Genomic DNA, 14,545 nt, shown 5'->3' with positions numbered 1-14,545 from the left:
CACACTGTCATGCTCGCTTGTCTTGTCATCATATTGAGGAAATGGTGTAATATATGTCCTATCCTTTTAAAAATAACCTTAACCTTCACAAACATCACAAATAAATGATTAACCTCCAAACCTGAGCACTCTGAGGAAAAACACACACCCTGCTGCACACACCCATAAGCTGACACACATAAATAACCCACTTGCAACAGCCATCAGCTCTCACGGTGCAATCGGTCATGCGGTACTGCACATTGCACCTTGTGCTGTAGCAATAGCGCAGTCTCTCTATCTCTGTGCAGTACATGAGTCTTTGTCACAACACTTCATACCGCTGACGTCTCTTCCCGCTCGTAGTCTTGTAGCCCTTCACCCAGGCTTTGGGGATATCAGTTTGGACACGTGTCTAGAAGATCCTACAGCCAATCAATATGGAGGGATTTGTCAACACTCCCCTGAGAAGCAGCTCACCGTGGCCCCTGCCTCCATCCTACATCCTTGGAATCAGCTCAACCCCCTACACCTGGAGTTTAAAGACTGCACACGAACCAAACCGATGTTGTCATCGATTTGGTGCCAACGTTGTCTACAGTAGAGCAGCTAAGGTTATCTTATGGGAGCTGTTTGGGCTAACATATTAGCAACATATATATTTTTAAGATTAAATCTGAGATTAAATCTGTAGGTCAGTGGTTCCTAACCTAGTTTGGCTTGTGAGCCCATTTTGAAATGACAAATTGACACATTTCTTGTGACCCCAGAGGCATTTCAGCAGCTGTCACTTGTACAGCCACGTGATCACAGCCATCAATCAAGGTGTGCAAGTTCAAATAAATATATTTTTTTTTAATTTACATTCATGAAAGTGAAAGAATGCAGTTGTTTAAGATTGTACGTGGTGATTAATTAGAATAATTATTAGTGATAGTTGAGAAATATTTTTGGAATTATAGGAGCTGCTGCAAATAAACATAGAACCAATCCAATACAAACAATTCAATTGCATGCAGATTATATTCAAACCTCATTTCCAGAAAACAAAATGCACTATTGTTAAACACAAAAGGACAACAGGAAAAAATAATTACTTAAATTTAAATTTTAGTTTTGAATCCCAGCTGATCTGTTACTAGTGTCAATTTTCTTTGATGAACAGAATTGTGTCAATCATTGAAAACATTGACGCCATGTACAGTACGTCTCTTTGTTAGTAATAAAGTCTAGGTTCTCTATGAAAGAACCGATTCTCTAATCTTGCCTTTTTTTTACATAGACCAGGGCTTTTTCAGTGAAGCCCAAACTGACAGTAGCATGCACATTTCCTGTCAATGGGAACTAAACATTGTAACCATATTTATCTCTCTGTGTATCACCCTGCTGCTTGTCATGTGAATAGGTGCTGCCTAAAGAATCTGTTGCCTTGTCCTTCCCTGGAAACCAGTTTCCTCCTGTCTGCCTCCACCCCCAGCATCCTTCACCGGGGACGACGTGAAGGTCGATATGAGTGCCACAATAACAAGAAATCCTTATTACACACAGACACACTCACTTCCACCCTCTGTCACTGTCACACATCTGGTTGGTAACAAAATCGCACAAGATGCGGCCTGTACGTTGGCACACGTGCCAACATTGATCCACAAATGCAATCAATCATCGCTGTGTTTCTGTGCACTCAATAAAAGGCTAGGTTTGAATATGTTAAGTCCCTCCTCTCACATCAGGAAGACTACAATGACGGTTCTCTGCCTTATTCAGTCATCATCTCCTCCTCCTATAATTTAGGCATACACACACATACACGACCGCGCACTCACACATCCTGAATAATTCATCACGCACCAATCTTGTGGAGAAGGCGAGGCAGGAGGATATTACTGCAGAGTTTCTTCAGATGATTGTAACTTGTTAATTGTCAATCTGCATAATTACGTAATACTCTATGAGAAATGAGCAGCGAGCATCTGCACCGGTATAAAAGCCACTTCATTTCATCTTAACAGTCATTTTCAATAGCTGAGGGCCAAGACCAAAATGTTTGTTTGTTTTAACAGTCCTGTACTTCAGAAACCATTGTTTTCACATCACAGGGAGATTCACACTGACTTGTTTTTGTTAGGTGTTTCTCCTGGTCCACTGAATAACATTAAATCCCACTCTCACTGAGGCTGAGCACAGTTGGCTGAGATGATATCACGATCCTTCAGCCTCCAAGATCCAAGAGCTCTTATGAGAAACATGCTGATGTTTGCCACCCCTGTGGTGCTTTTCAAATTTGCATTTCAATAGCCAAGGTGCCACATGTAGTTTCAGGAAAGATAACGCCTGTCAAGCTCACGGCAGTAAGGCTGACTGAAGGAGTCGTCCTCTCCTGCTGTCTCAGTAGAGACGCTTAAACTGTCAGAAGACATTCAGTCGCTGGAGATGCATCCTGGAATGTCTGCCTCTGCTCACTATGTATGAGCCCTCATAATTACAAGGTCCTCAATTAGTCTCTAATTCGCCGAGGCTGAGCTGGGCAATTACTGGAGGTCCCCCGAGAAATGAAACAAGCATGCATTTTTTATGAGTTTCACTGTCTTTCTTCTTCGTGTGCTGTGTTGTCCCTTCTGTCCTCTGGACCTGTTCTACTGACAGACAGGGACGGATACAACAGCACTCCCCTCTCTGTTCTGCTTATCCGCTGCAAATACGGTCTGCTTCATACATTTTACATTAAAATGTCAACAGGATGTTTAAGGACGTCAGAATCTTCCTAAGACGTTTACCTTCATTTCTAAATTGTGTCTTTTTTTTCAATAGCTTATTACTTAATACAGTAGAAGGTCTATTTTTAAATCCCAAATATATAGGTTTTTAATGTAGCCTTGCTTCATTGTTCTGTGATGTCAGGCTTGGGTTCATTAAAAATGTTTCAGTGAAGGATATTCTCACCGGATCAAAGACAGAGACCTCATCATTTCAGTTTGATACAACCATGTGACTGCATCGCCCTTTTTCTTTTACTTTTGGTTTCAGTTTCATTCTGACTTTTTCTCTCTCTACTTTCCTTTGTCTTGCGTACACTGTCTGTGTGCACACAGAACTTTCCAGTCAAAATGAAAGTGAAGGTAAAACCAGCAGCACATATAAATAGAGAGAAGCAGAGCACAACTCAGAGCACAACTCAGAGACCATTTGTTTTCAACTTCGGGACTGCAAGTCAAGAACCATGGGTAGGTTTTCTTACAGCTAATACTTAACCTAAACACAAGTGCTGTTTAATGTAGTACAGTCAACATGCTGATGTGTGTAGGAAAATGTGTAAATCTGCATTATGTCTTTTCAGGTTATGGAAGTGTCTTAGATGTGGAAACTTCTGGAGCTTCTGCAGTAACTGCTAGACAGGACAGACTGAGCGCTGGTAAATACTGGAAAAGATAATGGTCATGATTCAAAACCAACCAAAAACACACAAGTGTTGTTGTTGACAGGAGCAAACATTCTTAAACTGAATAACTGGGCACCTATTAAATCACTACCAATCCTCTAATACAGTGGTTCTCAAACTGTGGTACGCGTACCACCGGTGGGACGTAAGCGCTCTCTAGTGGTACGTGGGGAAGATTCATATTTTCACATAAGTAAATCTGAAACATACCATGCACAGTAAATACAACATTTAAACATAAACATTTCTAAACATCTCTCCTGTGGTGGAAGCTAACAGTGAAGGCCTCTGCTGCTATATTCTAATGTTGGTCATCATGGTGGGACTCAGAGAGCTCCATGTTTTCACAGGTGGAACAGAGGAGAAAAAGGTTGAGAACCACTGGTCTATGACATGCAAGAAGGTGGTAGGTCTGGAAATGCATGAGGTATAGACAACATTTGTGTTTAATTCTAAGAAGAAAGAGAAGAGATAATTATTAGTTGTATGTTTTACATTAGTTAGTAGTAGAAATGTCCTGCATTCCCTCCCCGATATATATGCTTGGACTGAAAAAGTGAGGTGATCATAACATATAACTTTACAACTAAATGTGACCAAAACTCTGGAGAGTGTACCTAGACAACAGAAGCCGAGTTTGAAAAGTAAAAACTAAACCTTTCTCATTGTTTATTGAGGTTGGATTTGTTACATGTTAACTAAAGAAGCTGACTCAGTCAAATGGTTTACTGACGCAGGTGTTGAAGCATCACACACCATGGCCAAAACTGACCTTCAAAGAATGGAAAGGTACAAGGCAATAATTAAGGAAGTGGGAAGAAAATATGGAGTTGAGCCAGCTCTGATCGCTGCCATCATCTCCAGAGAGTCCAGGGCTGGGAATTGTCTCAGCGGAGGATATGGCGATGGAGGGAATGCCTTCGGACTGATGCAGGTAGTTACACAATCTTTTTTTCAGATACAATTATCTTAACCGCTACAATGTCATAACATGCGACTAAGCTTCATTAAACGACACCTGTAGGTGGATATCAATCCGAGAGGGGGCGGACACACTGCCAGAGGTGAATGGAATAGCAAGGAACACATCGAGCAAGGCACTGAGATCTTGGTTCATTTCATCAAAACCATCAGTGCTAAATTCCCTTGGAGCCAAGAGCAAAAACTCAAAGGTTTGTTTCAGTTTTGTGAGACTTTGTGATTGGTCCATTCTTTTCACTTCCTGTTTCTTCCTCATAAATGTCTGACCTTACAGGAGGAATTGCTGCCTATAATGCTGGGGACCAAAGGGTGACCTCTACAAACGTGGATGAATACACGACAGGGGGAGACTACTCCAATGATGTTATTGCCCGGGCTCAGTGGTACAAAAGGAATGGATACTGATGTTAATATTTTAAAAGGAATCTGAAGAATCTAAGAAATATATCGTGCAATAATTCTTTGTCATTTGGTCAAAATCAAGCTAAACAGTGCAACAAAAACAATGAATGCTTTGTCTGTTTTATCCAAAGGGCTAGATGAGAAATAACACATTCTCTAGATTGCAAGTTATACCCTGTGAACGTTAGAACATTATTCTTCTAATTTGACAATTTGGCTTTTTAGATTTTTTGGGTTTTGTTTTATTATTATTATCATCAGCTCTTTTCGAGATTAAAATGATACAATATGATACTGGGCATTATTATTCTGTGTGTGTGTGTGTGCTAACAAAATTTTATAAATCTTGAAGCTCTAAAAAAGTTACAAACTGGTGTTTTCAATGTCATTATTATTCTCTTGAGCAAAAAGAGCGGATCGACACACAAGTGCTGTTGTGGAACGGAGGAGCGGAAAGTTAATATTGTTGTGTTCTTAGACTCCTGAGTGCTTTTGTGGGCTTAAAATAAATTAAATAAATAAATAAATAAAGCACACAACATAGGAGACGGTGAGTAGCTGGCTGTCAGGTTCTTACCGTCTGCTCAAGGCCTTTTGAAGGTCAGAGCACGGCAGAGCAACAGATCCCTTTTGCCTCATCTTCCACTTTTTTGTCCACCTCACAACAACCAAGCGTCTTTCTGTCGGTCCAGTGTGTCCCTGCTGACAAACTACAAACACCTTACTTTCATGCAATGACCAGGCTGCTGCCGAAGGACAAGGCTCAGCTCAGCTCAGCTCAATTCAAAATGTCCATAATGTCATCTCAGGCACTAAGGCAATAACCAAAGAGAAGGAGCAGACTTATTACTGAGGCATGTGCAGGATCACATTTATCTTACAGTATTATGTATAAGTAAGATGTAATAAGATGTTTGAGATCATCCTCAGCCTATTCAAATGCATCCTTTCCAATAACCAAAGAGAAGGAGCAGACTTAATACTGAGGCATGTGCAGGATCACATGTCAGCCTATTCAAATGCATCCTTTGTTCCGAAGGATCTTGAGTCCTATTCAGTTTGAATTGTAAGGTTCTTAGCTTTGAACGAGGTAACACTTTTATTTATTTTTTATTGAAAAATATCTTGTCTAAGAGTATTAAACGTCTTTAAGGGTTGTTTAAGACAAGGTCAGTGCTAAAGGTTGTTCTTGCAAACTGGGCCTCAGTCAATTGGAGATCAATCATGATCTATTGATCAGTATCTTGGAAGGAACATAACCCTGACAGAGAATCAATTGGCCCAGCTTAGAGAAGGACACATACAGACAAAGCTCATTTTGTTCTTTGCACTGCTGAGTTGAAATACCTTTTTAAATATGATTAGAAAAATGTGAATTGAAAAATCAGCCATGAAAGAAAAAAAAAACTTAAGTCTTAACCCAACCACAATAAATAATGTTTCAAGGCAGGAATTGAGAATATAAATTTAAAACATCTTCACAGCTATAATAGAGCAACAAAATGAAAAAGATGATGTCCCATGATTTAAAATTAGCTTAGAAAGAAACGATTTGACAGGTGAGAATAATGTCAGAAATGTGTTTGGAAAGCCACTGTAAGAGGTCCACACCAAAGAAACGGCACCGTGAACATCTCAGGTTTCAATTCCTACTGTGAAGATTGTGTGATTCCAGATAAGATGATCCTGATAAGATATCAGTTTACATCCGAAACCCATGTCACTTTTGCCAAGTTTAGTCTGTGTATATTTTGAGCAGTACAAGAATTGGAAATGGTGCAAATACCAAAGTAAATCTTTGGCACCTTTTTAGTCACTAAATGGAATTCCAGATGCAGGACAGAGCCAGGTTTTAAGGCAGCTAAAAGGCAGGTAAAGGTGAAGGCAAGAAATTAAAGGAGAAGAGATTGGTTTCTCATTAACAGTATCAGATAGAGGCAACCAGTGAACCAGTGCTGGAGAGAGAGTCTCCTGAGTGTTGAGGAAGACCGTGCTGCTGCCGCACTATAGAGCTCAGAAACACTCTATTACGATTACACAGAAAATGTATTGTAATTGGAATCTTATGATGTAAATATTATAGCCAGCTCAGAGAGTTGTTTAGACCAACTCTTGTCTCTGATCTGTTTAATTTCTGAATATTTTTTTTCTCTTTAAAAGACTGGCCAGTGGAATTCAATCGACCAGAAAGAATATAAATAATCTACTGTAAATTCAACAGCGATGTCTGCTCATGAACATGGTGTGTGTATGTCATCCCAGGAGTACAAATATAACTGTAAACTATGCATAATTAATGAACCCGCTAAAACATTAATGAAACATTTGCTTCGGTGTTTATGTTTTTTATGTTACTCAAACAGGTTACTTGTTCTCGTCTCTTATGACTTCTGCTCACTGGCATTTGAAAAACATATATAAAACTGTGTCAGGAAACAAATCTGCTTCAGTTAGAGAGAGAGGAGCGACCTCTACGGTGGAGTTAAAATAGAGAGACAATGGAGGTCAGCAAAGGGAGACTTAGTGGGAATTAGATGCTGGGCTTGGTTGAGGCCAACATCCACACTCTATTCTGGTTGGACTTCTGGCTGCGAATGCTGCAAGGCATTCAGTCCATTTTTATGGTGGTTGGCTAAAGGGTGGTGGGAGGGTGGGGGTAGAAGCTTGGAAAGTAATCTTCAAGATAATAAGCTCTGCTCTCTCCAGAGGTGGATCAATGCTGGGCTGGAGCCGAGAACCTGAAGAGACACATTTCCCTTCATTCTTCTTCCACTTGCGCCTTAACCTCGTCCATTATTAAAACATAGCATAGGGCAAGTAGAGTCCAAGGGCTTCAATCTCTGTCTCTATCATTTTCCTGGCACTGTGTGCTTCAGCCTCACTCCCTGTGCTGCACTTCCTCGTTCTCTGTGGTGCACAGAAAAGACAGTTGGAAACAGTATAAATGGGGGTCAACCACTGCAGTATTAGAGTTCATTACTGTATGCTCAGAAGGAGGAGGAGGAGGAGGAGACGTTAGAACCACGTTCACTGAGGATTCTGTTCATAGAGTGGAATGTCCCAGGGCTCTAAAGAGGGATTCTGGTTCAGGTCAAGTGGGTCAAAAACAAAAGACAACAAGTATCCCCAGCAAGAGAAGAGCTCTGTATTGTACCAGCCAACTGTTCCAATGTTATGGAAATGCACATTTGAAAAGATGAAATGTTTCCATCACAGCTACAGTGGAAGTTGATCTGTCCTTTGGTATGTGCTTGTGTGTTAGATGAGTGTTTCAGAAAGTGAATCAGTGAGGCAGTAAATTGTAAAAGTGTAGAAAGCACAGGTTGCTCCTTCAAATCAGCTACAAAACTCTCTGTTAAGGAACAGAGAGTTTTGTAGCTGATTTGTGCAAATTCACCCTGTCCCTGTGGAGCAGAGGAAAGCCAGTGGTGCTGTGACCACATATGGATAAAATATGGGCAAAGGTATAGTTTCATGTGTGCAAAAGAAGGGCTGAAAACATGAGACGCTCGTCGGTGTGTGTGTGTACGTGTGTGTGTCTTCCACATCAAAGGAAGACAGCAGTTGAAAAGGAAGTGTCCCTACTGTATTGCTGATGTTGTGTCTGTCTGCAGGACCCAGGACAGATGGTTTATTTTCCTTGTAGACACTGTAAGCTCTGACAGACATCCAGCCTGACTGACACACAGGGCAGGCAGACAAACTGATCAACAGGAGGAACGAAAGAACAGACACAACTGTGTGTCATTATAGCTAGAGACAAACAGCAGAGGAAAGTGAAAGGAAAGGGAAAATGAGAGTGATATCAGAGCTCATCTTTACTGTTTCGATTTAGGCCACAGGTGCATCATTTTTTTAAATTGTACCACACTGTGACCTTGCACTAAGTTAGAAAACCCAAAACATTTCCAATACATTTTGTCTGGTCAACGTTAGCATATTATTGTTTTGAGACCACAGAGCACATCATCTCCTAAACTGGGATGTGACCCCTAGTGGGTCTAACGAGGTACTGCAGGAGGATAATGACATGTTTGTTTAATTAGGATATCACTTCTTTTTTTAATATTTCGTTCCCATGTTTGAATAAAACCATGAATACAAAATAATGCATTTTTAATGTGATATGCTAAGTATCAATGGAAAGTTAAAGTACATTTATAAACTGTGTTAAAAAAAGCTTCTCAAAATGTATAGAAATTCAATCTGAAACAGCTTACGGTGAGGAGAAATCTCTCCAGAGGTTCACTGCACCTTAATCATTTTCCTCTACTTCATCTTGATCACACTTCAATGCCACCCACATGTTGTCAAGCCAGAAATGATGGAACTGACAAACCAGGTCCACCATCATTATGACCTCTGACTCACTGACAGTGAAACACTGTGAACCAGCTGCTCCACTCCCCACAGCTGCAGCATGAGACTCAGCTCAATCGGTCTCCCTAAGCTTAAAAAAAAACAACAAAAAAACAACATTTAACCAACCCTCCTATAGCTCAGCTGCTGCTCTGAGAGTCCCTGCTCATCTGTTATCACTGACAGGCAGGCACTACACTCTGGCATGCAGCAGGTAACAAGAACCAACGAACACAGGATCACCGTCATCCTTAAGCAACCTATTCTGTCACTTTCATCACCTGGTTGTCCACAAACATACACTGCTTGTGTTCACTATTCTCCAGTGCAAGCTAAGACATTTAAAACATACCTATGCTGCATATCGACAACAAGAGTCTCTTGAAAAATACATTTTCTCACTGAGGCTGAGAGGATCAGAAAAACACTGGAGTGATTACTTCCAAATATTCTTAGGATAAAATGATCGAGACGCCTGAAAAATATACACAGTTCATATTAATGCAACACTCTGTTAAGGATTAACATCAATGGAAGGCAAAATGACAGTGTGATTTGATCTGCTGATCTGAATAAATATTTCCACACAACTAGATCAGCAATCCCCACAACCAGTTAACCTGCTAATTCAGTAACCTCTGAGAATGTTTATCTTATCTTTTGTGTAGTGAATTGATATAAATATATTTTTTTTTAGGTAATGTGAATGTTTATCTTATCTTTTGTGTAGTGTATTGATATAAATATATATGTTTTTTTAGGTAATTTAGGAAATTAATTTTGTAGAACTTGTTTAAATTGTTCTTTAAAGAACACGGTGTTCTTTTCAGGCAATAAAATATGAGCCTAGCCTTTTAAAAATGTTTCCTGGCATTAAGATGACATATACACACAGACCTATATACACGCACATATATTTAGTCTTCATGTCAAAGCGTTGTCACACTCACGCTCAGATACAGGTGTGACCTTTACAGTCTTCTATGTTAACCTTTAGAAGACATCATGCTTTAATGTGACTTTGCTCTCTTATAACCGACCAGCGACCTTTTGATTTTATTTAAACAGGGTTGAGGCTGATCCCCCATCGCCCCTGTATTTCAGTTGCCTCATCTAATGTCAGTAACACCAGCAGTTGTATCTTTAATCTATCAGCATGATTTGTTCTTTAAATGGCCATTTATTATATAATTGCATATTAAATAGTCATTCACTCTACTTTAAAAACGTAACATTTTTTGGTCCACGCACTGACATCTTGGCCAAAGCACAACCAGACAGGAAATCGATCATAACATGTCTTATAAGTCTCACCATGTACAATTTAAATGCTAACATGTAAAGTTTAAAGACTGATACATAAAGTTTATAACTGTTATAACATGTAAACTGTAACACTAAGATTTTTTTTTTTACATAGTCATAAATCTATAGATTCTTTTTTTTTTATTTTAAAATGTGACCAATTTTTCAATGTTATATTTAACAATCACATAAGCAGACATTTATCAACACTTTTTTAACCCCCATTGTCCTCTACACTTCAGGACACACCCTTCGTTTCAACACAGCAGGTTGTGACAAAAAGCAGAAGAAAACACGAACCAGATTTGAATCCAATTAATAAAAAAGGTGAGCACTTGTTTTTGTTATGTTAGAAATATGTTCTGAATGTATAAGCAGGACTAAAGGAGGTTTTGTTAAGGGAAATAATTTATTTTGACTTAAACATCTATCGAAAACAAACTGATGTGAACATGTTTTAAAAGTGTTGTAGGTTTAATTTAGACATTTGTATTACACACAGTACAAACAAGTGACAATTGTTTTATAGAAAAACACCATACCTTTATATAGCATATGCAGGACTGAGAACTCTTATAACAAAGCTAATCAAGTCATCTATGACTTTGCTTACGACACAACAGTAAATTGTTAGAGCTTTAAAAAAAAAAAAACAATAACCAAAAGAAAACAACATGTATAATTACCCACAGTAGTTGAAACCCTGCTAAATATTGCTCGGCCTGGGAACAAACTGTAACAACGGTTACACATACACAAGTTAAAGAAACTCAGAAGTGGCCAGTTTATCACAAAACTGAATAAAGCTCTGCCAAATTATTATTCAATTTGAAAATGTAAACTTGGGCAGAGTGGGGAAACCAGTAACTAGTTGCTGCCAATTCTGTTTATAAAGCAATCAGGAACACTGTCTAGTTGTAATTTCCCTGAATAAAATGTAAACACTATTTTAATTTCGACTGTTAAACTACTTAACTAATCACTGTTATCTATGTTATGTTCCAGAGATTGCCTCAACCCAAAATAAATAAATAAAAAGCCCACCCAATATCTATGTTATGTTCCAGAGATTGCCTGGACCCAAAATAAATAAATAAAAACCCCACCCAAAAAAATAAATTAAAATTTTTTAAAAAAAGAGAAGAGGACTACTACAGACCTCAATCCCAAACTTAAACAAACAAGTCAACCGTTAACTAAATCAACATGGCTTCTCATGCATAGTCCTAGATGTGGCCAAAAGCCCACTGATGAAATAACTTCAACCGCTTGATCAAAAACCAGTTCTTCATTTAGCCTGTTTTAAAAGGCTTCACGCTGACTGGTAGGTAGCTTATCTAGAGGATAATGTTGTACCATGGATGGGTTAGGTCACAAAACCAGATGGATCCAGGTCTGATTTTGGAACCTGCATCCACGGTACAGCTCTCAGTAAGAATTCGTGACTGGATTTAAGCACCAAAAAGAAGGGGGAGGACAGTGGAGTGGGGTGGTGTTGTTAGTAGTTGTTAGTTATTAGTAGTGTGAAGGAAAAGAAATCCAGCTCAAATTCTGACTGATTGTAAACTAATGCAAGGCAGCAATAAATCTAGATCAAGCGTGGAGTTTAATTCATCAGTGACCAAAGACTAAATCTTAGAATATCCATGAAATGACATGCCATTTTGTCAACGGTCAACATTAAATAAATAAATAAATAAATAAATAAATAAATAAATAAACAAACAAAATAAAAAGCCATGTAAAGGCAAGCAGGGGTTTCAATGGAAACTTCTGGCAGCTGTGGTGAGTCAGGGACCTTGGGAACCAGGACCTGAACATGAATGAGTCAAGTGAATTTCCTACACAACAACAAAACTGTCCACAACAAGGATTAAAATTTAGCAAGAACCTTAAGGCAACCCAGTAGCAACGAGGTAGGTCCGGATTATCTTGGCGGCAGTCACCTGGATCAGGAAGTACACTCTCCAAGCTCCAAGCTGCAGGTCTATTGGATCAAAGATAAGAATTAGATATTCAGATATAGAATCATAAGCAAACATACCTGAGAGGGACCGACCTACTGTATCCATTTAATGGTGCGTTTCACTGGGAACTTGCTGCTTCTGCTTCTCACTATAGTTGTCTTGTACACGTGTTCTTGCCAGGGTCCAGTCCAATGTCTGCTAACAGGACGTGAGGAGAAAAAAAAAATATATACATATAGACATAATAAAAAGAAGATTTTGCATTTTGAAAGAGAGGGCGTGATCTGAAAGTGCCAATCATAAGGAGATAGAACTCCATCAGTGAAGACTTACTCATAGCTGTGAGGGTCCATTCCAGTTCAGGTATAAACTTTGGTCTGCTGTGTGAACAGACAGTATAGAACCCAGGAACACCACTGCCCTAAGATGACACATCCAAGGTAGACCGTGCAGCAGCAGCAAAAATCTCTGCAAATGACAGTGTGGGTTCTATAGTGGGGTAGATATGACAAAAGAAACTAGCAAATGATTTTAAGTGGCCTAGAGACAGGATAGAACAAGACAAAAAACATTTTGTAAAGAAAAAAAATTAAAACCTTTAGAAACTGAATCCTTCTGAAGAAAAAAAATTAAAACCTTTAGAAACTAAATCCTTCTGATCAGCTCAGCTCAGGTCAGCTCAGGTCAGCTCAGCTCAGCTCAGGTCAGGTCAGCTCAGGTCAGGTCAGCTCAGCTCCAGGCAGGCTCCAACTTCTTCATACTTGGTCCACTCCGGCCCATAGAATCCTAGACACACAAATCAGATCAGTCAGTGTTTATTTCAAAGTGAACAGATTTATCAAAAGTCAATGTGAAGATCAAACCTGAAGTCATCCTGTGGCTGAGAAGATCTTGCTACTGAAGATTTAGAGTTCACCTAGGCCATCCTCGCACTGCAGTCCAGGACACCAGATTTCCAGAGCAGGATCCAGCACCAACACCTCTGGGACTGGAACTACCGGGGTCTTACCTGTTTAACTGACTGATCTTACCCCAACCAGTCAGTCAGGACAGCTTGAGTAAAGCCTACACCATCTATCCCCCTACACCATCCACCTACATTGTCCACAGAACACTTCTATACAATTAGCCCAGATCAAACATCAGTTAATTAAATTAACACTGCATTAAGTGAATACCATCACCCAGGTGCCCTGCCTGTCAAAGAAAATATTTTCAGTTACACCAATTTTCAAATTAAACTACAAGGTACATAACAGTCTGTTTATCTTCTGGTATTCAGCCCAAAGAATTTGTCAAAACATTTTTAGTTGTACATATTATTCTAATCTTTGAGTCTTGGGTTGTCTCTTTGCCAAGTACATTTTCTATTAAAGACCCTAAACGCGCAACCTAACCTGTTTTCCTAGCCGATAACCCCAACATATTCATAAATTGGCCATCTTAGCCCTGCATGCATCTTATAAAACGAGTCAAACGGCAGGGGACAAAAGTCCCCCACTGGGAGGCCTCCCAATTCGTCGTCTAATACCATAAAAGGGCACAAGTCTTTAGTAGTACATGACTTGGCAGAGGGAGACAAGCCAGCCCTATGTCTAAACTGTTTAATGAAATTAAAAATATAAACCCAAATCGTGTCAGTTTGACAAGATTGGTAAGTTTAACATGTAAAAAAAAAAAAACGAAATCTGTGAGCTGAATAGTCATTTCAATCAAACGTCTGACAACCTCAGACAAATCTGTACAGACCAATGAAACAGTCAGATAATGCTGACGTTCAGGGTCATGTAGAGCACAAACAAAACATATTCAGAAGTGGACAAGTGCATGCAGACCAACAAGACAAAGTGATGGTGTGTGGAATACAAACCTGTCACATAATCACTGTCCAACAGTAGCCACAATAATAATAATAATTTGTCTCTTAAACAAAAAGCTAGACTCCTGTGAGCCAGCTGCTTCCAGTGAGATAACTCAAACTGTTAAGCATAATAACAATCAAGTCAAGCAAATACATATGACTATACATTGATAATAGTTACATGGGTAAACAATACAAAGATATACATTGATAATAGTTACATGGGTAAACAATACAAAGAATAGTTACATG

General features: G+C 39.3%; 1 protein-coding gene and 1 long non-coding RNA gene across 6 annotated transcripts; one reads left to right on the top strand and one right to left on the bottom strand.

Moving 5' to 3' along the window:
* Positions 1 to 3,124: 3,124 nt before the first annotated feature.
* LOC103378773 (lysozyme g-like) lies at positions 3,125 to 5,093 on the top strand. Of its 2 annotated transcripts, XM_008310099.3 has the most exons (5): positions 3,125 to 3,203; positions 3,317 to 3,391; positions 4,156 to 4,352; positions 4,443 to 4,590; positions 4,674 to 5,093. In XM_008310099.3, exons 1-5 carry the CDS (start codon positions 3,200 to 3,202, stop codon positions 4,802 to 4,804), a joined length of 555 nt encoding a protein of 184 aa, XP_008308321.1. In that variant the 5' UTR covers positions 3,125 to 3,199; the 3' UTR covers positions 4,805 to 5,093. The 2 variants fall into 2 exon arrangements, with proteins under 2 accessions (XP_008308321.1, XP_016887901.1); XM_017032412.2 differs by lacking the exon at positions 3,125 to 3,203 and having other exon boundaries at positions 3,274 to 3,391.
* A 6,442-nt stretch (positions 5,094 to 11,535) lies between these two features.
* Positions 11,536 to 14,531, bottom strand: LOC103378772 (uncharacterized). 4 transcript variants are annotated; one of them, XR_003049792.1, is made up of 6 exons: positions 13,296 to 14,531; positions 13,069 to 13,218; positions 12,766 to 12,921; positions 12,525 to 12,630; positions 12,357 to 12,452; positions 11,536 to 12,278 (listed from the first exon to the last, which is right to left on the bottom strand). It is a non-coding gene; the product is annotated as an uncharacterized LOC103378772 (long non-coding RNA). The 4 variants fall into 4 exon arrangements; XR_003049791.1 differs by having other exon boundaries at positions 12,766 to 12,900; XR_003049793.1 differs by having other exon boundaries at positions 12,525 to 12,627; positions 12,766 to 12,900.
* Positions 14,532 to 14,545: the final 14 nt, after the last annotated feature.

The sequence above is a fragment of the Cynoglossus semilaevis genome, chromosome 5 (genome assembly GCF_000523025.1).
Source record: "Cynoglossus semilaevis isolate Cse_v1.0 chromosome 5, Cse_v1.0, whole genome shotgun sequence".
Lineage (NCBI taxonomy): Eukaryota > Metazoa > Chordata > Actinopteri > Pleuronectiformes > Cynoglossidae > Cynoglossus > Cynoglossus semilaevis.
The sequence above is the reverse complement of the archived record's forward strand: the minus strand, read 5'-3'. Positions and strand labels throughout refer to the sequence as shown.